The 24276-nt window shown below is 43.4% G+C and overlaps 1 protein-coding gene across 2 annotated transcripts in view; it reads right to left on the bottom strand.

Moving 5' to 3' along the window:
- The window catches only part of mcub (mitochondrial calcium uniporter dominant negative subunit beta), a 90473-nt gene extending 79366 nt beyond the window's left edge, over nt 1–11107 (bottom strand). The window contains exon 1 of one of the 2 annotated variants that reach the window (XM_003221793.4): nt 10833–11107. In XM_003221793.4, coding sequence (XP_003221841.3) covers nt 10833–11006 — 174 coding nt within the window. In that variant the 5' untranslated portion in view covers nt 11007–11107. The remainder of the gene's footprint in view (nt 1–10832) is intronic. The other variant, XM_062983009.1, reaches the window with a different exon arrangement.
- Nucleotides 11108–24276: the final 13169 nt, after the last annotated feature.

The following is a 24276-nucleotide window of genomic DNA, read 5'->3' as shown; positions in this document are numbered from 1 at the left end:
CCCATGAAATGGGGGAAGACTGAAGCTCATTTAAAGCTAAAGCTATCATGTCAAAAATATTGATTGTAAGCTCTTTTTTAAAAAAGTATACTCTCATATAGGCAGAGACACAATTTATCATTGCACTGCCTTAAGCAGAACACTTTATTATCTCCTCCTATAAAATATTTTACTCTGCACTATACAAAGTCAGCCCTGGCTATTACTTCAATGGGCAACCACCAAAAATGCTAGGGGAAGGAACTGGCAAAATCACTTCTGAGTATTCCTTGCCTAAGAAAGTCTTATAAAATCCTCAGTCACCATAACTTGACTGTTGACTTTAGTATACATACAAAACATATTGTTGGCAATGTAAGCATCCTTTTAAAAATTAAGATGTAAAACAACTCATACAAATATCTCAGTTTTACTCCTATCGCTTGTTTTGTCAGTGGGCTTTTCACAGAATCATAAAATTACAGAGTTGGAAGAGACCACACAGATCATTCCGTCCAACCCCCTGCCATGCATAAAAAGGAGATTCAAAGCACCCCGACAGATGGCCATCCATCTGTTTTAAAACAGAAGTCTTTAAAGAATGGTCCGGGGGTGCTGTATTCATTTAACAGAACTATTTTTCATAGCTTTAAATCTTTTTTGGATTGTGCTTTATTATTTTAACATGAACCCTGAATTATTTAATATTGTAAATAATGTAATTCTGTTTTAGTATTTATATTCTTAATTATACTGTTTTTTAAAAATGTCAGCTGTTTTGAGTTCCAATTTTGGAAGAAAGTTGGTACAAATAATGGGTTTTTGACACGGGACAGTTACCCTCCAATCAACCCAGTCATACTGAACTTGGTCTAATACACCTTGTAGGATGTAATGGCAATCATCCATTATCCAATCATTACTTAAACATGGGGAAACATACTTTCAAAGGTGCATAAAACAGCTTGAGTGAATTTCCCTTCTAATGGAAGCCAGAAAATTTCTTAACCCAGAATGTTAGTAGAAAAGGATGGCAAAAAGTCCCTGATTTGTTTTGATGAGTGACTGCACACAGCTTTAGGATGGTTTTATGGATGAATACATTCAAAGCAATCTCAAGATGATTGCACTCCGGATATCTGGACTCATGTCACATTTGTGAATCTGTCTTTCTTTCTATATATACAAACCTCAAGCTTAACAGACCACAATAATTTCCTTCATGCAGTACAATAAAGGAATTCAGACCTCGTATAATCTGGTTCACAATGTAGTTTCTCAATAGAATTTTATATACAGTTGGTAAAGGTCAGTCCTTGAATGGTAATGCTTAAAAGATTTCTCCAACAGAATTTGCAATTGGTCTAAGTCATGCAACCAGAATTCCCTTTTCTCTCAAGCATATTGACTTGGAGCACAGAATGGCACAGCATTCAAACTTTTTTTAGCCCATTCGTTAATCTCGGCTAGCCAGATGCCGCTGAAACACAAATCTCCCCAACCAAAAAAGAAGACATGCCTCAAGATACTGAAGAATTATGCTTAATAATTTAAAAAACCTTCTGGGGAGGACAGTTAAAGTAAAGCCTACAGAGTTTTTTGGTTAGGAAAAATTCTAGTCCAACTTCTCACAGGCCAAAAAGCACCAAGGTCTTTAATTATAAAACATTGATCTTCAGTCATTAAAGATGTGTGCTATAGAGGGAGTAGTTTTATCACATATATTCCTATTTGGGCTTCCCCCTCCTTTTCTTGTTTTGTCTTCACTGATCTCAAAATTGCTTGCCATTGCTCACATCGTCTGGGCTTCTGGACACTGAAGTCCAAAAACACCAAGAAATCCAATCATGAAGAGCATCATGTCCTACCACAGGAATCCTGTTGCAATTCTTATTTGTCATCAAGACAATGACCGATGTTTTAAAGACGTTGCTTGATTTCTCTCCTTAACTTCATACATTACATTGGAAATTTTCACAATGCTTAAGCTAACATTATAATCAATGGTATGAAGATTCAGAAGTTTAAGAAAACACCAAACGCTTCCATCCTTTACCTTCTGCCGCAACAAGAAACCTCTTTCCAATTGATGTGTCTTGAATTTAAAATTTAAAAAGATATCAATGCAAATTATTTGTATTTATTTTTGACAATCAGCTTGTAACTCGTATATTCAGATGACATAGCACACATCCAAAAACGTGCAGACCTCGAACAACACCTGCAAACATGGAGTTAAAGACTCAGTGAAAATAGACTTCAACTGAACACACTCAAAACAGAGTATCTGGAATGTGGCCTTCAAACTGGAAAAACAATTCAAATTAATGGACAAGCACTAAAGAAGGCCACCCAACTTAAATATCTAGGGTCACTGGCCTCCATAGATGGCGACACAATGCCAGGCATACGGTCACAAATAAATGCATCCTAATTGAAATGGTGGCAAACTACTGGCATTCTGTGTGATTCAAAAATACCTGAACAACTCAAGGCTAAGATCTACACTACAGTTGTTCACCCAGTAGCCCGTTATGGGGCAGAGTGCCGGCCAGCCACAAAGAAACATGAACAAGCCCTTAACACAATGGAAATGAAAATGCTGAGATGGACACTTGGCTTAACACTTCTTGACCATGTGATAAATGATGACATCCATCAAAGACTAGGAATAAAAGTGATCAGCAAGAAAACTCTGGTATGGCCATGTCATGAGAAAAGAACCAACATCAGTAGCTCAGGAAGAACTACATTTGGAGATTGCAGGACGACAACCAAAAAGACAGCCAAAGAAAAGATGGATGGACACCATCAACGAAGACATGAGTGCTGCCAATCTGAGACCTGAGGATGCCCAAAACAAACCCCTGGAAGTGATGGTCACAATGCTAACCTCTCCCTGGGAAAATAGCTTAGAAAGAAAAAAGAAGAAGCTTGCACCTCAAGGATTCTTAAATTCACACCTCAGGCTGGGCATTCATTCTACTTTCTGCTGGTGGAGAAGGACAGGACCAGCATCACTAATGTGTTCCAAGCAGAAGCTCAGAAATCCAGTACTATAAGAGATATACTGCCATCTCACACCGAGATGAAAGAAAAACAAGATTGATCTGTAACCACAAATATAAATGAGTGATCAAAGCTAACTAAACTCTGAGGACTTCTAGTCATAACTAGGTAGATTTGAGGATTCCTGAAAGATCAAATTTTTCACATCATGTTCAAATTATATATATGCTTTTGTGTGCATAAAACAAAGCACTAGAAGTCTTTTTTATACTGTAGCTTGATAGCAAAATAAAATAAAAACAAAGGATTAAAAATTAAAGAAATAATACTTTATTTTTAAAAAAGAATTGTGTTTTCATAATATGGTAAAGGTACTAAAACTGTGCTACAATAAGCTAAGTTTGCTTTGTCTTTATTTGCTTTTAACTATTCTATGCAGTCATGCCAGCCACATGACCTTGGAGGAGTCTACGGACAAGGCCGGACCTTTGGCTTAGAAATAGAGATGAGCATCATCCCCCAGAGCCAGACACGACTAGACTTAATGTCAGGGGAAAACCTTTACCTAACTACTCTATTTCAATATTAATATCCAGTCAATATAATGTTTATGGCAGGAGTCCTCAAACTTTTTAAACAGACTGATGGGGACTGGACTATAGCTTGAAAAAAAACAAACCCATGAATAAATTCCTATGCACACTGCATATATCTTATTTGTAGTACAAAAAATTGAAAGAACAATACAATACAATGCATAAGCTTACCAGTATTTCAATAGGAAGTGTAGGCTTTCTTTTGGCCGATTGGATAATCAAGTTAATGAGGATTGTTGTCAGTGTGTGCCTTCAAGTAGTTTCTTAGATTGACCTTAAGTCTAAAGTCTAGGGTTGGGGTTGGGTAAATGCCAATGAGGACTGCATCCAGCCCACAGGCCTTAGTTTGGGGACCCCTGATTTATTGTATTGTGTACAATATTAGTTAGACCTATTTTTAATAGTAACTCCCAAGCAACAAGAAACCCAATTTTTCCTGCACCTACCAATCCCCATGGGTGCCGGTGAACTGAGTTTACCGTATTTGCTCTTTTCCCTTTCTCTAAACCCCATAGATCAATAACTGAATGTTTAATTGTTCTAAATCTGGCACAATTAATGATCTGAAAATGGATTTGCTATGCCTGTGTCAAAACAGGAAGATGCATCAGTAGCATTAATGATTATAGATCGTTTTTGTGATAATTGGTGGTTTTTTGCCCTTGAATTTACAGTTACAAGCTTTATATTTTCATCAGCATTCAACTAATAAGTACATTTTTTTCATATGCAGCTTTGTATATTCAGTGCACATTGGCATGATTGTCAATATTAAACATATAGATGCAACTAACGCATATAATCTTCCCCTCAATAATTTGTCTTGCACAATAGTTGAACATCCTACAGGGCTTAGAGATGAAAGATGTATGGAATCAATACAGCAGTTTAATCACTATCTTTACTGCTTTATTCGCAACCTGCACTTTCAGTGCCAATTGGCATTCCCAGAGCAGCTCTTTAAGGAAATGCATCTGAATGCAAGCCTATGAAAAAGAATATATTACAAATGACTAAGCTGTCACTTTCCAAGAGGTACCAATGAACTAGCTCCAGCTTATACAGAGGAAGTAAACAGGAGTGTGTGGAAGAATATACTATTATCTATGCTTATTCAGCTATAACTACATATTACATAATGGTGGGTTGTTAAATTCCTTGACCACACTGATAATGTAGTAGTAATTTAAATGCAACCCAGAGGACTGTGAGGTAGGCTCCTGTGCATACCACTTAGTACTACATTTTAAGGATAATTGATTTATGCATTTTAGGAATTATGCCAATGCAGACAATAGCCAGACGTATGCAAGGACAGGACCAGATCTATTAAGCACTGCTGATTTACAGTGTTATTTACATAATTACTTCCTATGCAGATTTGCTATTTTCCAGGCAATACTGCCTCCTTTCCTGACTCCATCCAAACAGTACACAGCTGTGCTGAATCAAGTGTTACTTAACCATTTTCCATGGATGATTCATTTGCACATTTACCATCTGAACTAGTACAAGGCTCAGAACAGTGCAGAAAAGGTGAGGAGATGGGAGATGTCAGAGCATTCAACTCTGGATTTTGAAGATTTGTGTTTTCTGTATGTGTTTACATGGATGCTTGGTCCGAACCAATGAGAAGACTTTACCTCCAAGCAAACAGAAACGTGCTCACATTCTCACTTTCCCTGAATAAGGCAGTGACTTCTGCCAAATACATGCGTCTCAAACATGCCTCAGGGTTCACAAAAAGAGAAATCCTTTGATCCTATGCAATAATTTGGCAAGGAGCCAGACACTAGTACCAACAAAAGTGGGCAGCTAGAAATTAGCTGACTGATTTTCAGATTCACACACCTTTCGACAGAAATGGCACGCCTGTCTACAGAAACTGGTAACAACAACAAATATCACAACATCAACTATAGGTCTGCATTTTAATACCTGTGCTAATTATGAACCCATGTAGCTTCCATCACCTGACTCTCTCCACTTTTTCCTTTTCTCCCAACTTAATGCTTTCCAGGTATCATTGGATTCTCAATACAGTAGTCTCACTTATCCAACATAAACAGGCCGGCAGAACGTTGGATAAGCGAATATGTTGGATAATAAGGAGGGAGTAAGGAAAAGCCTATTAAAAATCAAATTAGATTATGATTTTACAAATTAAGCACCAAAACATCGTGTTATACAACAAATTTGACAGAAAAAGTAGTTCAATATGCAGTAATGCTATGTAGTAATTACTGTATTTACGAATTTAGCACCAAAATATCAGCATGTATTGAAAACATTGACTACAAAAATGCGTTGGATAATCCAGAATGTTGGATAAGCGAGACTCCACTGTACCTACAAATGGTGAAAGAAATCAACATCTGGGGAAATCTCTTCCCTAATGTAGAAAAATGCTTCGCACATTTGTATCCTCAGATCTTAGAGAGGTTTCATTCCTAGAAAACATAGCCAATAAGGCTGGTGGTTAGAAATTTTGGAAGCTGTAGTCCAACAGCGTATGGGAACGCAAGACTGCGAACTACAGCCATATAAGCCCAAATGATCAGAAATCTCTTCTCTAGTCCATTGTGGAAAAGGACAGGATCTAAAAAAATACGCTTCCAGATATATTGCTCTAGCCAAATGAACCAAATAACCTCTCCCTAAGGGATTATCCCCATAGGCTTCTTCCTAATTATGAAACTCCGGTGTTGGAGCCTGATTATGTCTTCTAGGAAATGTTCTCTTTCACCTTAATGGGCTTCAGCCTCTCTTCAATGCTAACCATCAATGATAAGAAAGCTAGACTTTCATGTCTCCCTGCCCCCTTTGTGCACAAAATTAAGAAGTAGGACTAAGAAAGGACTCAAACATGATGATTTTAAAGTAGTTTTGAGGCACATCTCACAGAAGTTCAGGTATAAGAATATCCATGATTTGAAACCACAGTGGCCTTACTTTGAGTCCCAAATGTCTCACATGACCAAATGCAGCCTTCATTCACACTGCACATGTAGATGCACATAGTTTTCCTAAGAGCTAGCAAGATTTCCAGTTCATTGCACCCTGTTAAAGACTGAAGCTGTGACCCTAGAGATCACTCTAGGAAGGAAGCCCTGGAAACACTGAACGGGTGTTCCACTTCCATTAAACACATCCAGGAGTGTTCCACCTCTTCTCTCATAAAAAACTCAGATAACACATTTTGAGTTAAAATTTTAAAAGAAAAAATTGTACAGAAGTGCTACATTTCTCTTTTTTCATTTTTAAATTCAACTAATGCTGACTGGAAGAAAATCAACTCATGTGAGATGTGGTGCTGGAGAAGAAATCCACGGATACCATGGACTACTAAAAACACAAGTCGTAGAATCATAGATCTGGCAGAGACCCCAAGACCCATTCAGTCCAATCCCATTCTGTTGTGTAAGAATGCACAACTAAAGCATTACCCGCATGGGCATCTAACTTCTGCTTAAAAACCTCCAGAGACGGACACTCCACCACATTTAAAGGCAGTAGATTCTGTTGTCAAACAGCTCTAACTGCCAAGAAATACTTCCTAATATTGAGGTAGAATCTCTTTTCCTGCAGCTCGAATCCATTGCTCTGTGTCCTAATCTCTAGAGCAGCAGTAAACAAGCGAGTCTACTCCTCAATATATCTTTTCAAATATTTAAACATAGCTATCATGTCCCCTGTCAACTTTTCTTTTCCGGGATAAATACATCCAGTTCCCTAAGCTGCTCCTCATAGGGCTTGCCTTCTAGACCTTCCAGAAATACATGGGTACTAGAAAAAACAGGCCTGAAATCTCCCTAGAAGTCAGAGAGGGCTAAATTGAGACTCTCCTACTTTGACCACATCCTGAAAAGAAGCAACTTGCTATGAAAGACAATAATGTTTGCTAAAATAGGGAAAGGGAGAAAATGTATTCCAGATGGATAGATCTGAGCGTGCAAAATCTAGCAAGGCAGCTAGAAACAGCATGATCTGGAGATCTCTCATTCAAAGTTGAGGTTGACAATAACAAAAAATGCAGCTTGTTTGCACTTTTTCCTTCCCTTTGGGCTCAAGCAGTCTAAAACCGTGGCATTGAACTTTTGGGAACAAAGAAACACTTGAGTATTCCAAGGCACCTCTATTATTCCTCCCACCCCCTTCCTTAGAAGTATCACTCCACATTGGACATAGCAACAACAAAAATGCAGCCTAGAATATGCTGAAGAAACAACAGAAACAGTTTGCATGCACACTGTAGAATGAATGCAGTTTGATTAAAAACAGTAAAATACAGTGATTGCTGCAGGTAAAAGCAACAGTAATCAATCTCAGTTCATAAATAATCTAAATATGGTCAAAGGCTTGTCAGAAAAGCCATCTGGGGTCTAGCCTGATCTTCCTCGGGAGAAGGCCCTCTCTCTCGTCCTCACCAAACGTACTTGAGATGGAGGTGGGACTGAGAGGAGGGCCTCCCCGGTAGATCTAAAGCCCGTGTCGATTCACAGAAAGAGATGCGGCCTCGAAGATAGCTTGGACCCGAAGCGTGTAGGCCTTTATAGGTAATAACCTGCACTTGGGTTCAGAAACTCATTGGCAGCCAGTGGAGCTCCTTTAGCAGGGACATGGTATGCTCCTTATAACCAGCTCCAGATAGTAATCTGGCCACCGACCTTTGCACTAACTGCAGTTTCAGAGCCGTCTTCAAAGGCAGCCCCACGTAGAGGGCATAGTCCATTCCAGATGTTACTAAGACATGGACCACCGTGGTCAAGTCAGACTTTCGAGGTATGGTCACAGCTGGCACACAAGCTTTAATTGTGCGACGGGCCTCCCAGCCACCGCCGACACCTGAGCTTCAAGCGTCAGTGCTGACTCCAGGAGGACCCCCAGACTACGGACCTGTGTCCTCAGGGGGAGTGTAACCCCATCAAGCACAGGTTGCCACCCTATACCCCGATCAACCTCGCGACTGACCAGGAGGACCTCTGTCTTGTCTGAATAAAGTTTAGCTTGTTAGCCCTCAGCCAGTCCATCAGAGCAGCCAGGCACTAGTCCATGGCCTAATGCAGTGGTTCCCACCTTGCGGTCTGCAAAAACTAAAATATGGTCTGCGGCCTCACAGTTACTACTATGGATAATAATACAGCCCAACCAAAAATTTGTTTTTCTTGGTATCTTTGTTTTTCGGCCTGTTCCTGGGGTTATTTGAGGTGCTGATTCAGAAAATTGCATTGGATAGACCACATCAGCTCTAGATTATTAAATAAAGTTTTCTGTGGGTGAGCAGATGGCGACTACTGGATGGCATATGTTCTGTATCAGAAACTAGAGCTGATGTGGTCTATCCAATTCAACTTTTTGAATCAACACCTCAAATAACCAAAGCAAAACTAAAGTTGACCAAAAACTGAATCGTAACCCTTTTGGTACTTATGTCGGAGAGTGATTCCTGGTCAAAGTTGTCCTTGGTCAAAAAAAAGTTGGGAAAGACTGGCCCTTTGCTACAGAATCCTGGGCTTTATAGTTTGGTGATGCACTGGCACTCTTCGGCAGAGAAGGCTAGAGACTGCAACTCCCAGGATTTATTAGCATGGGGCCATAGGCAGTGAAATTGTTGTCAAATTGTATTCATTCTAGCCGATGCATCCACAATGTCAGGCATGGGCAAACTTGCCCCTCCAGGTGTTTTGGACTTCAACTCACACAATTCCTAATAGTCTACTGGCTGTTAGGAATTGTGGGAGTTGAAATCCAAAACACCTGGAGGGGCAACGTTTGCCCATGCCTGCACAATGTGCTTGGAAAGGAGGGGAAGGATGATGAAAACACCAAACTATTGGAAGCTAAGCAGTACTTGGATGCAAGTCCACCAAATGAATCTGGGAGTTATAGTTCACCTACATCCAGAGAAACTATGACCCCACCGACTATGGACTGGGACCAAACTTGGCACAGAGAAGCCTCATGACCAACTGAACATACTGCAGGGGTTTAGGGGAATGGACCTTGATTTTGAGAGTTGTAGTTCACCTACATCCAGATAGCACTGAACCCAGCTGACGTCAGATCTGGGCCAAACATGGCACACAGACCCAGCATGACCAACTGTGCGTACAGGCCTGGTTTGGGGGTGATTGACCTCGGATCTGAGAGTTGTAGTTCACCCTTACCCAGAGAGCCCTGAACCCTGACGACGACGGATCTGGACTAAACTTGGCACAGACCCAACATGACCAACTGTGTGTACAGGCCTGGTTTGGGGGTGATTGACCTCGGATCTGGGAGTTGTAGTTCACCCTTATCCAGAGAGCCCTGAAACCTGTCAACGACGGATCTGGACTAAATTTGGCACACCGACCCAACATGGCCAACTGTGCATACAGGCCTGGTTTGGGAGTGATCGCCCTGGGATATGGGAGTTGTAGTTCACCCTTATCCAGACAGCACTGAACCCAGCCAAAGACAGATCTGGACCAAACTTCAGTGATACCGTGTTTTCCCGAAAATAAGACATATTATATATTATATTATATTAATTTTTGTTCCCAAAGATGCTCTAGGTCTTATTTTTCCATGAAGAAGAATTCACATTTATTGTTGAACAAAAAATGAACACTGATATACTGTACAGTAGTTGTCATCACAAACCACCATAACCAGACAAACTGTGAATCCTATCAAGAATTTCTTGTTACTACCAATAATTCCATGTACAACACTCTATGATACGTACATTTACCGATCCTGCATGCTCTGGTGTTCTGTTCAATGGGCATGCTTCCAAACAAAAACTTTGCTAGGTCTTACTTTCGGGGGAGGCCTTATATTTAGCAATTCAGCAAAACCTCTGCTAGGTTTTATTTTCTGGGGATGTCTTATTTTAGAGAAAACGGGGCATTACCTAACATCCCAAAACAAACAATGCCTTCTGCTTCCAAGCTAGTTTTCCAATATAAGCAACTTGTTTTTTGCAAGGCTGGGAGGAGCAAGCAAGACAGTGACTCGCTGTCCGGGAGAGGGGATTCCGGGATCCTTCCCCCAGAGTCCTTTTCCTTGGCTTGTTTTGTGCCGGGACCTTATGTTGCCAACCAATCTACCTCCACGCCCTGGCCGTCTTAGGCGAGAGGAAGCCCCAAAGTAAAAGCAACAAGACGGAGTTGCTTTGCCAAGAAGGAAGAGAAGGTGCAAAGCAAGGAGTGCGCGCGGAGCAAAGTTTCCTCCCCAAATCCCGCGCCCAAAAAGGCGACTCACCGGCAACGGGTCCCCGTGTTGCGCACAGGCTCCTGCTCTTCCCTCTCCTCCTTTTCCATCCGCCAGAGCGGCCACCAGCAGCCTCAGGGGCCGAGGAAGAAGAGGAGGAGGGGGCGGCATCGCCCTCCACCTCCCGGAGCAGCCCCGCAGCAGCTGCTTGGCCGCAGGGAGCATCTCTGCCCTCCTCTCTCTCGGTCTCTGTGTCTCTGCTTCCGCGCGACTGAAGCGGAAAGGCGCTCCGTCGGAGGGCGAGGCTGGAGTAGGGAGGGAGTTGAAGGAGGGAAGAGGGAGGGGGTTAAAGGGGAAGGCGCTCCTTGTCCTCCCTTCGGTGCTGCTCGCTTCCTCCTCCTCCGTTCGGCCGACAGAAAAACAACGAACCACCCGCAAAACAAGGAGTCTTATTATTTAAAAAAAATGCATTAAAATGTTACGGATATCATTCATCCGTACCTCTGTCTCTCTCATCATCCCATCACAAAACCAGAGGGATAGAATTCCCTCCTAATTCATTCCGGGTGCATCTAAACTTAGAAGTACAATAATCTCACATTGGAGCCCTGGTGGCAAAGTGTGTTAAAGCGCTGAGCTGCTGAACTTGCAGACCTAAAGGTCCCAGGTTCAAATCCCAGGAGCGGCGTGAGCGCCCACTGTTAGCTCCTGCTTCTGTCAACCTAGCAGTTCGAAAACATGCCAATGTGAGTAGATCAATAGGTACTGCTCCGGCGGGAAAGTAAAGGCAGTCATGCCGGCCACATGACCTTGGAGGTGTCTACGGACAACGCCGGCTCTTCGGCTTAGAAATGGAGATGAGCACCAACCCTCAGAGTCAGACATGACTGGACTTAACGTCAGTGGAAACCTTTACCTTTAGTCTCACATAAATGGGCCAGCAGAACGTTGGGTAAGCGAAAATGTTGGATAATAAGGAGGGATTAAGGAAAAGCCTATTAAACGTCAAATTACTTTGTTTTTACAAATAAAGCACCAAAACATCATGTTTTACAACAAATCGACAGAAAAAGCAATTCAATACACGGCAACGTTATGTAGTTGTTACTGTATTTATGAATTTAGCACCAAAACATTGCAATGTATTGACAACATTGACTATAAAAACATTGGCTGCTAACAAATTAATTACAAATAAAGATAGAATGGCATAAAATAAACTTGCAGTAACAACATTGGCGGAACTTAAATCTGTAAAAAGTTCAGTCCTAGCTTCCTAGAGAAATAACAGTGGATCTGGGCAGGAGGCGGATCGCGTTGGATAATCCAGAACGTTGGATAAGCGAGACTCTACTGTAATGCAGTTTGACACCACTTTCACTGTCCTGGCTCAATGCTCTACAGTACTATCATAATTGGAGTTCTAATTTTCAAAGGTCTTTAGCCTTGTTTTATCGAAGGCTTCCATGGCCGGAATCGCTGGGTTGTGTGTTTTCCGGGCTGTATGGTCATATTCCAGAAGCATTCTCTCCTGACGTTTTGCCTGCATCTATGACAAGCATCCTCAGAGGTTGTAAGGGCTGTTGGAAACTAAGCAACTGAGGTTCACATATCTATGGAATGTCCAGGGTGGAAGAAAGAACTCTTGTCTGTTTGAGGCAAGCATGAATGGTGCAATTCGCCACCTTGGTTAGCATTGAATGGCCTTGCAGCTTCAAAGTCTGGCTTCTTCCTCCCTGGAGGCCCTTCCACACAGCCATATAACCCAGAATATCTGCTTTGAACTGGATTATCTGAGTCCACACTGCCATATATCCCAGTTAAAGCAGATATTGTGGGATTTTATTCAGCTGTGTGGAAGTGGCCTGGGGGCATCCTTTGTTGGGAGGTATTAGCTGGCCCTGATTGTTTCATGTCTGTTATTGCTGTTTCCAGGGCTTGTTTTTCAAAGTGTTCCATGTAGAAATTTGCTATGACCGGGCTGAGAGGGCTCCCCATGGCTACTCCATCTTTTTGTTCATAGAATTCATTGTTCCACTGGAAGTAGACAATGTGGACAAGTCTACATAGGAACTACCAAGCACAGCATTGTCCAAATACAAATCAAGAAATAGGAAAGGCACTGCAGACTAATCCAACCGGAGAAGTCAGCCATAGCTGAGTACTTGATGGACTAACCTGGACACAGCATATTATTTGAGAACACAGAAATGCTGGGCCACTCTCACAACTACCATGTCAGACTACATTGAGAAGCCATTGAAATCCACAAGCATGTGGGCAATTTCAAACAGAAAAGTGGAAACCATGAAAATGAACACTATCTAGCTACCAGTATTAAAAGACTCTAAAATCAGAACAGTAAATAAAGAACAACACTCTGAAAACTGGGGAATTCCAGACAGGAAACAATCAGGGCCAGCTAACACCACCCAACAAAGGATTCCCCCAGGCAGGAAGCAACCAGGTCTTGAAGCTGAGAGGTTTGTCAATGCTTATCAAGGTGATTAATTACAACACTCACACTTGCCTTCAACAGACAAGAGTTCTTTCTCCCACTCTGGACCTTCCACTGATATATAAACTCCACATGCCTAGTTTCCAACAGACCTCGCAACCTCTAAATGTGCCTGCCACAGATGCAGGTGAAATATCAGAAAAGAATACTTCTGGAACATGGCCATACAGCCCGGAAAGCTCACTGCAATCTTATATTATTATTTTTCATATGCAATCCAAGTTTCATATATGTAAACCATGCAAGAAACGGAGAAGCTAAAAAGAGAACAGAGGAGATGCAGATTAAAAACAATGTAGGAAGAAAAGGCAAAAGTGACTTCCACCCTCCTCTTCTGCCCTTGCTGAAGTCTATCATTCACCGTACCTCTCTCTCATCTTCCTCATTAATCATCCCAACACAAAAACAGAATGATAGAATTCCTTCCCTCCCAATTCACTCTCGATGCATCTACACTTAGAAGTAATGAAGTTTGACACCGCATTCACTGTCCTGGCTCAATGCTCTACTATCATAATTGGGAGTTATAGTTTTCAAAGATCTTTAGCCTTCTTTGCCAGAAAGCTAGTGCCTCAGCAAACTACAACTCCCAGCATTCTATAGCATTAGGTCATGACAGTTAAAAGTGGTGACAAACTGCCTTCATTTGATAGTGCACCCTCAGTTTGCTGCAAGAAAAGAACCACAAAGACATGGTTGTTAATGAAGGCTGCAAGCCTAGGGGAAGCTAATGATATACCACAAAAATCTGTGTGTGCCCAAGTCTCGCTATTTACAATGGAGTAGTAATATGCCGCCCTTATATAAAATGGCAAAATCAAACCTGTATGAAATCCTATCTATGTACATCTCTCCCTCTAGAAAGTTAGCTTCCCACTTAAATCCAAAAGAGAGAAATGGCTCTACAAAGTACAATTAGACTGGTTTCCACCCTCTTGAAGGGATTCAAAGACAACGGAACTCAAGATGGAGCTCTTAGGGAAGGAATGGAGGGCAAAAAATAATTGTTTGGGCCTTAATGCTCACTTTGATGTACCGACTGCAGGTAGTTTAGGGGACAAAGGGCCTGAGGTCACTGTGCAACTTCAAGTCATTTCTGACTTCTGGCTACACTCAGCCAAACCAATCAGTTTTCTTGGCCTTGCTCTCAGGCTGAGAAAGTGAGTTTCCCGAGGTCATCCAACAGATTTCCAAGGACACTGGCTAAGATTTCTGGGAGATGCATTTGAAAGGATGTGATATGGAAGATCGAGTCATCTTGTTTTCTGCTTCTCCAGTGACACAGAACAGTGTATTCAAACTATAGTACCCTGTTTCCCCGAAAATAAGACAGGGTCTTATATTAATTTTTGCTCCCAAAGATGCACTAGGTCTTATTTTCAGGGGATGTCTTATTTTTCCATGAAGAAGAGCTCACATTTATTGTTAAACAACAAAATGAACATTTATTATATACTGTAAAGTAGTTGTCATCACAAACCAGCATAACCAGACAAACTGTGAATCCTATCAAGAATTTCTTGTTACTACCATTATTTACATGTGCAACAATCCATGGTACCTCTTGCAGTTTAGGTTTCACAAGGTTTCCACACTGATTTCTCTCTATTCTAGTTTCAATGTAGTCATGAATGATGAATAATATAATATACTATAATAATAATATGATAATATAATAATAATATAATGATATACAATATATTAATTAGATAATATAATAATCGGGTATAATAACATAATATGATAATAATATGGTATTAATAGGATAATATAATAATGGGATATAATAACAAAATAGCATAATAATATAATAATAATAGGATAATATAATAGAATAATAGAATGGTATAAAATATATTAATAAGATAATATAAAATGGAATATAATAACAGAATAATAATATAATAATATGAAAATATAATAGAATAATAATAGAATAATAATATAATGATATAATAATAATAATAATAATAGAAAAAATATAATATAATGATATAAAATATATTAATAGGATAATATAATAATGGGATATAATATAGTAACAGAATATGATGATAATAATATGGCAATAGAATAATAGTATAAAATAATGTTTCAGGGCATAGGATAGGAATAAGGATGAGAGGAGAATCCCAATGCGTCCTGTACCTTTAAGGAGCCTTGGGGACGAGTGGAAAGCCCTCTTCCTTCCTTCCCTCCCACCCTCCCTTGCCCGGGCTCCAGGAGCCAATCAGAAGCCTCTGGGAAGAAGGCAGCATGGCCAGGAGGGAGACGGAAGGAAGGAAGAAACGGCAGCGCAGCAGCCGCCACGGAAGGTTTTTCAAACCGTGGCTGGGGGACAGGCAAGGCAGGGAGGGAGGGAGGCACAGAAAGCAAGCACTTTCCCTCCCTCCCTCCCTCCCTCTGGTGTGTGTATGAGTGCTGCTTTAGCCCTGCAGCCATGCTTCCCAATGGAACTCTGCTGCAGCCTTAGTTGCTAGGTCTTACTTTCAGGGGAGGCCTTATATTTGGCAATCCCCCCAAACCCCTGCTAGGTCTTATTCTTTGGGGAGGTCTTATTTTCAGGGAAACACGGTAAAAGATTCCGCCAAAACATCAAGAATTTCCTTACAGCAAAAGTTGTTCGGCAGTAGAATATTCCACCTCAGAGCCCTTCCCTGTAGGTTTTTCAGCAGAGATTGGATGGGCATCTGTCAGGAATGCTTTGTGTGTTGCTGCATGTCAGAAGGGGGTCGGAACTAGATGGCTGTTATGGTTTCTTCCAACTCCTTGATACTATAAGATTACAATGTAATAACAGAGCCCCCAATGGCGCAGCAGGTTGAACCGCTGAGCTGATGAACCTGTTGACCGAAAGGTCGGCGGTTCAAATCCGAGGAGCGGAGTGAGCTCCTGCTGTTATCCCCAGCTTCTGCCAACCAAAAAGTTCGAAAACATGCAAATGTGAATAGATCAATAGGTACCGCTCCGGCAGGAAAGTAACGGCGCTCCATGCAGTCATGATGGCCACATGACCTTGGAGATGTCTACGGACAACGCCAGCTCTTCGGCTTAAAAATGGAGATGAGCACTGACCCCCAGAGTCGGACACGACTAGACTTAATGTCACAGGAGAAAATCTTTACCTACAATATAATAAGTAGCAGCAGTAAATAAAGCAATAAAAATAACAAAAAATAACAAGTAACAATCGCATCAGTAGAATAATGATAAAATTGTGAAGCAACGTAGTATAGAATGAAAAATAAACATGGTCTAGTTTAGTCCAGCAATTTAAAAATGGAGAATGAATGATGCCTTGCACATACTTTATATGCTAGATGCAAGATGAAATATAAAACACATTTTCACATCAAGATATTTTCTCGCCATTAGCCAAAGCTTTTAAACATGAATAGCCCACATACTGTTCCGTGGCATTTCTCTTCCCAAGGCATGCTGAGTCCTGCAAAAAGCATGTCAACCAAATGATTTGACAGCACAAACTAATGCTTAAATTCAGACAGGTTTTTAAGAATTTTTCTTCTTCACTATTACTCTTAGCAGGCAACATGGGTAACACTATTTTCAGATACACCATGGTAAAGAGGGTAGATAAATATAATAAAGCTTTCAAGAGCCTTAAAGCTTGGCTCATGTGATGAACCATGGGCCTTGTAGTCCTGCTCAGGACATTGTAATTCCTGATGAAGATGAAAACTTGGGTTTTTTACCTTCCCAGTCTGAACTGGATTCCTCTCAGCCAGATCTTTCCCAGGCAGATCTGGAAACTTTGCACCTGCAAGAAAGTTGTGCCCCAGAAGTATGTCAAACAACCCCAGAGCCTACTTCTCCCGTGTTCTTGCGCCGGGAGTTTTGTAAACAACAGAGAAGTTTGGATTCAGCTTCGCGCAGGAGTGCGAGGATAGCAGCTAAGAATGTTGCCAATTAACATTGGTTCTCGTGAGAATCTTTAAGGAGTTTAACATCTGGTCTCAGAGTTTAGCTTTCGTTTCTGATTCCCAGAGAACCGCTCTGGTGAGAAAGTTGGACTCTATATAGGTGTTTTGCCCGCGTAGCAACTTCGCGGAGTCAATTCGTCAGCCTACGGAGCGAGTTGTGTCTGGACAGCGCGCTCCGATTCAAGCCTCGCTTCAGCTCAAGCCTTGCCTTGCTATCCAGCCTTCGCCTTGCTTCCCAGCCTTGTTTACCTACGGACTTTGCCTTGTTTCCCAGGACTAATCCTTGCCTTGTTTCACGGATTTTACCAAGTTATTCCACGGACCTTGTTCTTGTTCTTAGTTACCTTGTTCCACGTTCAAGCCTTGTTTCAAGTATCAAGTTATTTCCTAGCCACGCTCAAGTTTTATGGACTAAAGGACCTTGTCATCTCCCCTCACTTTGCTTGGCAAAGTGAGTGTTTCGGTTATTGGATTACAACTTTGGACCTTAATATTTCTCATTGGACATTGCTTTTTTGGACTAATTCTGACCTTTCCTGAAGGGTCTAATTCTGGACTATTTTCCACACTTGTTTTTATTAACTTTATATATTCCTTCAATAAAGATATTAGTTAGATCCTGGCCTCTGTGTATGGTTATTGGTGCCTCTGCCGCCTGGGTCGTGACAGTTTGACTCCGCCACCCATAAGCACCAACTAACCGAGGCCAGGATGTCTACCGGAGCCGCGCCGGCTGGACAGCCGCTCAGCTACACCATCAGCAAGGACGAAGTGGACCGCATCCGTGACAGACTCAACGCGCAGGATGGAGAAATAAAAGGGTTGAGGGAGCGCGGAGTTCGCCTCCCGGCCATGGCGTTGCCTACCAAGTTTTCTGGAGAAGCTGCTAAGGTTCATGTTTTCCGCCGCCAATGTCAAGCTTATCTAGAGGCCCGTGATGCCGAGTTTCCCCAAGAAGACATCAAGGTGGCGTGGGTCTACAGTCTTCTAGATGGACCAGCGGCTAGCTGGGCGACGGCCCTGTTTGATCAAGCCTCCCCCCACCTAAATTCAGCACAACGCTTCTTGGATCACCTTAAGGAGACCTGGGGAATCGAGGACAATTTGGAGGCAGCCGGTCACAAACTCCGGCGCCTCCTTCAAGGAGACAGGCCCATGTCTCAGTACATAGCCGAGTTCCGCGTGCTGGCCCACAACACCGGCTGGAACGATGTAGCCCTCAGAGGACAATTTCGGGAGGGTCTCAACATTGAAATGCTGGAAGAAATCTCCAAGGTGGATCCTCCCCAGACCCTCGAGGCACTCATTGATCAATGTTTACGGGCTGAAGTCATGATTGCCAACAGGAAACAATGGGTTCGAGGCCAGGGCGGTAGAGCCGGGGCAAAACCCCCCGCTCCCGCCAGTGTTCAGCCACGTCCGGTGTGGAGACCCCCGCCGCCAACCCCATACCCCAGAGGAGGCGAGGAGGTGCCGATGCAGTTGGGCAATGTGCGTCCCAGACTAGATGCCGCCGAGAAGGCCCGTCGTCAACGCTTGAACCTCTGCTGGTACTGCGGGAACGGGGGCCACTTCGCCAGAGAGTGCCCAGCCAAAGGGAAGCCTGCCGCCCGTCTTGCGGCGGCGTCCTCCACGGAGTCGAAGGCGTCTGAGCCGACTGGCACACAGCCGGCGGGGGAAGCCAACGACCGGGTGTAGAGAGGCTCGCCAACCCGGTCAAAAAATCCATCCAAGAGCCGCCAACTGGGGTCCTGTTCCTTCTCGTGGTCACATTATGGTCAGCAAAAAGGGGACCCGTCATGATCCACGCCATGATAGACTCTGGAGCTACCAACAATTTCATCGATAGAGAGTATGCCGACTCTCTGGGATTACAATATCATGATTTCAAGAATGCCCGTGTGGTGCAAGCCATAGACGGCCGTCCCCTCAAGACGGGCCCCGTAAGCCAGTGGTCGGAACCCACCAGGATGTGGATAAGGGAACATATGGAAGAGATTTCCTTCTTTGTTACCGAGGTTCCCCATTTCCCTGTGATTTTGGGAATTCCATGGCTGACACTCCACGACCCTAACATCTCCTGGTCCAACAGAGAACTGCAGTTTGCTTCACCGTACTGCCAAAACCATTGCCTCGTAGCCAAGGTATGCCATGCCACAGACTCCGAGCCCATCATCACCTTGCCAAAGAAGTACTCCGAATATTGGGATGTATTCAATGAGAAAGAAGCCGAAAAATTACCCCCACATAGACCTTATGACTGTGCCATTGACTTGGTGGAGGGGGCCCCGATCCCGCGAGGGCATCTCTACTCCCTGACTGAACCAGAGCAAGAAGCTCTCAGGGAATTCTTAGAGACAAACCTTCGCAAGGGGTTCATCAGACCCTCTCAATCCCCAGCCGCCTCCCCAGTGATGTTTGTGAAGAAGAAGTCAGGGGAATTACGCTTGGTGGTGGACTACAGAGCATTGAACAATATCACCAAGCGGAACAGCTATCCCCTGCCCTTAATCTCGGATCTACTGGACCGACTTCGAGGAGCCAAGGTCTACACCAAGCTGGATCTTCGGGGGGCTTATAATCTAGTTCGCATCAGAGAAGGGGACGAGTGGAAGACCGCCTTCCAGACTAAATTCGGATTATTCGAGTCCCGAGTTATGAATTTCGGTTTATGCGGAGCTCCCGCAACGTTCCAGCATTTTGTCAACGATATTTTTCAGGACTATCTAGACAGATTCTTGATAATCTACCTGGACGATTTTTTGGTGTTTTCCAGATCACAATCAGAACATGAGAACCACGTCAAAATGGTGTTGCAACGATTGCGGGATCATGGACTTTATGCCAAGCTAGAAAAATGCGCTTTTGATCTACAAGAGGTAGATTTCCTTGGCTACCGCATCTCGCCTCTAGGGCTTTCCATGGATCCAGCCAAAGTTTCAGCAGTATTGGAATGGCGGGCGCCAACTAACAAGAAAGAGGTGCAGCGTTTCTTGGGGTTCGCGAACTACTACCGCAAGTTCATTCCAGATTTTGCCCGCTGGTCCGACCCCATCACTAGCTGCATCCGTGGAAAGCAGCCTTTCCGCTGGACTGATCAAGCAGAGAAAGGGTTCCAGCAACTGAAGAAACTATTCACCTCCCAGCCAATTCTACAGCACCCAAATCCTGGAACCCCTTTTGTGGTGCAAGCGGACGCCTCTGATGTGGCAATTGGGGCTGTACTCTTACAACCGGTGGGAGAACACCTCCATCCCTGTGCCTTTTATTCTCGTCAACTAACCACACCAGAGAGGAATTACACCATTTGGGAAAAAGAACTACTGGCCATAAAGGCAGCCTTTGAAACTTGGAGACATTGGCTAGAAGGGGCCAAATTCCCCATTGAAGTCCACACTGATCATCGTAATCTAGAACATCTAAGAACTGCCCGCAAACTAAATCAGAGGCAGCAACGTTGGGCTTTATTCTTTGAACGTTTCAACTTCCAGATCCATTACGTGACCCCAGCTCAAACCAAGCAAGCAGACGCCCTGTCACGTAAACCGGAATACGCTGCAGGACGCAAGGAGACCTTTGAATCCCAACTGCTACAACCTGAGAACTTTGCCACGCTCACAGTGGGGAACACCAAATCCAGTCCCATTGGTTCAACTTCCCCTACTCCAGGACCCATCTGTGCTCAAGAAATCAGGGCTAGTCAGCAAGCAGATGCCTGGGCGCAGGACCAACTTCGCCAAGGTCTGCATTTTCCCTTTTCGCTTAAAGATGGGCTGCTCTGCTATAGAAATCATGTTTATATCCCACCCGGACCGGGCAGGGAAAAAGCGCTTCGTCTGTGTCATGACTGCAAACCAGCAGGACACTTCGGACTATTTAAAACCATGCATTTGATCCTAAGAGATTTTTGGTGGCCCAAGATCCGCAAGGATGTGGAAAAATATGTCAACACCTGCCCAGTATGCCAGCGCTCCAAGATACGAAGGGAGAAGCCCTCAGGGCTTTTACACCCCCTTCCTACCCCATCTCGCCCATGGGAAATAATTTCCGCGGATTTCATCACTGACCTACCACCTTCCTGTGGATTCACCACGATCTTAGTGGTGGTGGACCTATTCACCAAGTTAGCCCATTTCATTCCCTGCGAAGGCCTCCCCACGGCCAAAGAAACTGCGGATCTATTTCTTCAGCATGTTTTCAGACTACATGGATTGCCCAAGAGTTTAGTCACAGACCGTGGATCTCAATTCACCTCTCGTTTTTGGAAGGCACTACAAAAACTACTGGGCATAGACTCTCGCTTATCTTCAGCTCATCATCCCCAAACAGATGGGCAAACGGAGCGCACTAATGCCACTTTGGAGCAGTATCTTCGCTGTTATGTAAACTACCAACAGGACAATTGGGCTTCTCTGTTACCACTGTCTGAGTTTGCCTACAATAATGGAGTTCAAGCTTCTACAAAAGAAACGCCGTTCTTTGCAAACTACGGTTTCCATCCACGTTTCTTTCCCCCTGTCATTGAAACTTCAGAAGTTCCCGCAGCAGAGGATTGGCTGCAGGAACTCACAGCGGTGCAACAACTTTTGCTCCAGCAACTGGACCAAGCCAAGGAGGACTATAAACGCCACGCCGACAAACACCGCCAGCCGGGCCCCGAAATCAAGGTAGGAGATCGGGTTTTTCTGTCCACTCGCTTTCTGCCCTCCCACCGCCCATGCCGGAAGTTAGATGCCCGTTTCATTGGCCCCTATCCAGTGGTGGCGCAATTAAACCCCGTGACTTTCAAACTCCAACTTCCGCGTTCAATGCGCATTCACCCAGTGTTTCACCGTTCCCTGCTCCTTCCGGCGGATGGTGTGCGTCCTGATACAGACCAACCGGCCCCCCCTCCTGTTTTGATGAATGGGGAGGAGGAGTTCGAGGTTGAGGACATTTTGGATTCTCGCTTTCATCGCCGCCGCCTACAATATCTCATTGACTGGGTGGGTTTTGGGCCTGAGGAACGCTCTTGGGAAGACGCCTCCACAGTCCATGCTCCTGATCTAACCCGTCGCTTCCATCTGACCTATCCCACCAAACCGCGACCTCGCGCCTCGGGGAGAGGACCCCAGTTTGGGAGGGGCCCTGAGGAGGGGGATAGTGTGATGAACCATGGGCCTTGTAGTCCTGCTCAGGACATTGTAATTCCTGATGAAGATGAAAACTTGGGTTTTTTACCTTCCCAGTCTGAACTGGATTCCTCTCAGCCAGATCTTTCCCAGGCAGATCTGGAAACTTTGCACCTGCAAGAAAGTTGTGCCCCAGAAGTATGTCAAACAACCCCAGAGCCTACTTCTCCCGTGTTCTTGCGCCGGGAGTTTTGTAAACAACAGAGAAGTTTGGATTCAGCTTCGCGCAGGAGTGCGAGGATAGCAGCTAAGAATGTTGCCAATTAACATTGGTTCTCGTGAGAATCTTTAAGGAGTTTAACATCTGGTCTCAGAGTTTAGCTTTCGTTTCTGATTCCCAGAGAACCGCTCTGGTGAGAAAGTTGGACTCTATATAGGTGTTTTGCCCGCGTAGCAACTTCGCGGAGTCAATTCGTCAGCCTACGGAGCGAGTTGTGTCTGGACAGCGCGCTCCGATTCAAGCCTCGCTTCAGCTCAAGCCTTGCCTTGCTATCCAGCCTTCGCCTTGCTTCCCAGCCTTGTTTACCTACGGACTTTGCCTTGTTTCCCAGGACTAATCCTTGCCTTGTTTCACGGATTTTACCAAGTTATTCCACGGACCTTGTTCTTGTTCTTAGTTACCTTGTTCCACGTTCAAGCCTTGTTTCAAGTATCAAGTTATTTCCTAGCCACGCTCAAGTTTTATGGACTAAAGGACCTTGTCATCTCCCCTCACTTTGCTTGGCAAAGTGAGTGTTTCGGTTATTGGATTACAACTTTGGACCTTAATATTTCTCATTGGACATTGCTTTTTTGGACTAATTCTGACCTTTCCTGAAGGGTCTAATTCTGGACTATTTTCCACACTTGTTTTTATTAACTTTATATATTCCTTCAATAAAGATATTAGTTAGATCCTGGCCTCTGTGTATGGTTATTGGTGCCTCTGCCGCCTGGGTCGTGACAGCTCAACCCAAATTTATAAAGAGCATCTCCAGCTACTCTGGAGGACCTAGAGATTGAAATCTGTGATGAATAATCAAATTCCAAAAAGTTAAAACTTGCAACTGCAGATGGACAACTGGATTTAATATCTTCAATCTAAAAAGTATCAGTGTGGTTTGAGCGATGTTGTTAGGACAACAAATATTCCCAGGATGTTATCATATGCATTTAGGAGTTTATTCTTTTATTATCCAAGTGAAGACTAGAAAAACAAATGATCAGTTTTAGGAAGAAACACAGGAAACTGCCTCAGACTGAGTCACTCCATGGATCCATGTAATCCAGTACTGTAAACAGCTTTCCCAAGACTTTAAACAGGATTCTTGACTAGCCCTATCTGTACACTTAGTGGTCTCCCATCCAGCTGTTAAGTGACACTGCACAGGTTAGCTTTCAAAATCAGAAGGCTAGGTGTGTTCACAATTGTCTGTATATTTAAATGTAACTGCTGCATGGAATAGCGCAGCATGAATCCATTGTGGCAGTCTAAGTGACTCAGATGGCATAGTTATCACCAGTGAAAAGTGGCAGAAGGCAGAAAAAAATTGCTTCATTTACTCACACAATGTCTTACATTTACTCTTAAGAGGTAATATGATCAAGTAGAAGTACCTGTAACCCTCAGCTGTTGAAAGGATTACAAGATTATGTATGTCAAGTGCTCTGAACGCTTAGAAGAGCTATTGCAAATACAAAAGGTTTAGTGTTACAGATTTCAGTATTGCAAACGTAAGGAATGGATACTTAAGAGAATCCTTAAAAAAGAACAAGGACTTACTTATCAGAGTTCAGTGTTGATCAGCAATCGAACTATTTGCCAACAGTAGAAAACACTTGTCACTATTTAGTCCTTTCTGCTTATAGATCAGATGCAAGTGAAA

This window comes from Anolis carolinensis, chromosome 5 (genome assembly GCF_035594765.1).
Source record: "Anolis carolinensis isolate JA03-04 chromosome 5, rAnoCar3.1.pri, whole genome shotgun sequence".
Taxonomy (NCBI): domain Eukaryota; kingdom Metazoa; phylum Chordata; class Lepidosauria; order Squamata; family Dactyloidae; genus Anolis; species Anolis carolinensis.
The sequence above is the reverse complement of the archived record's forward strand: the minus strand, read 5'-3'. Positions and strand labels throughout refer to the sequence as shown.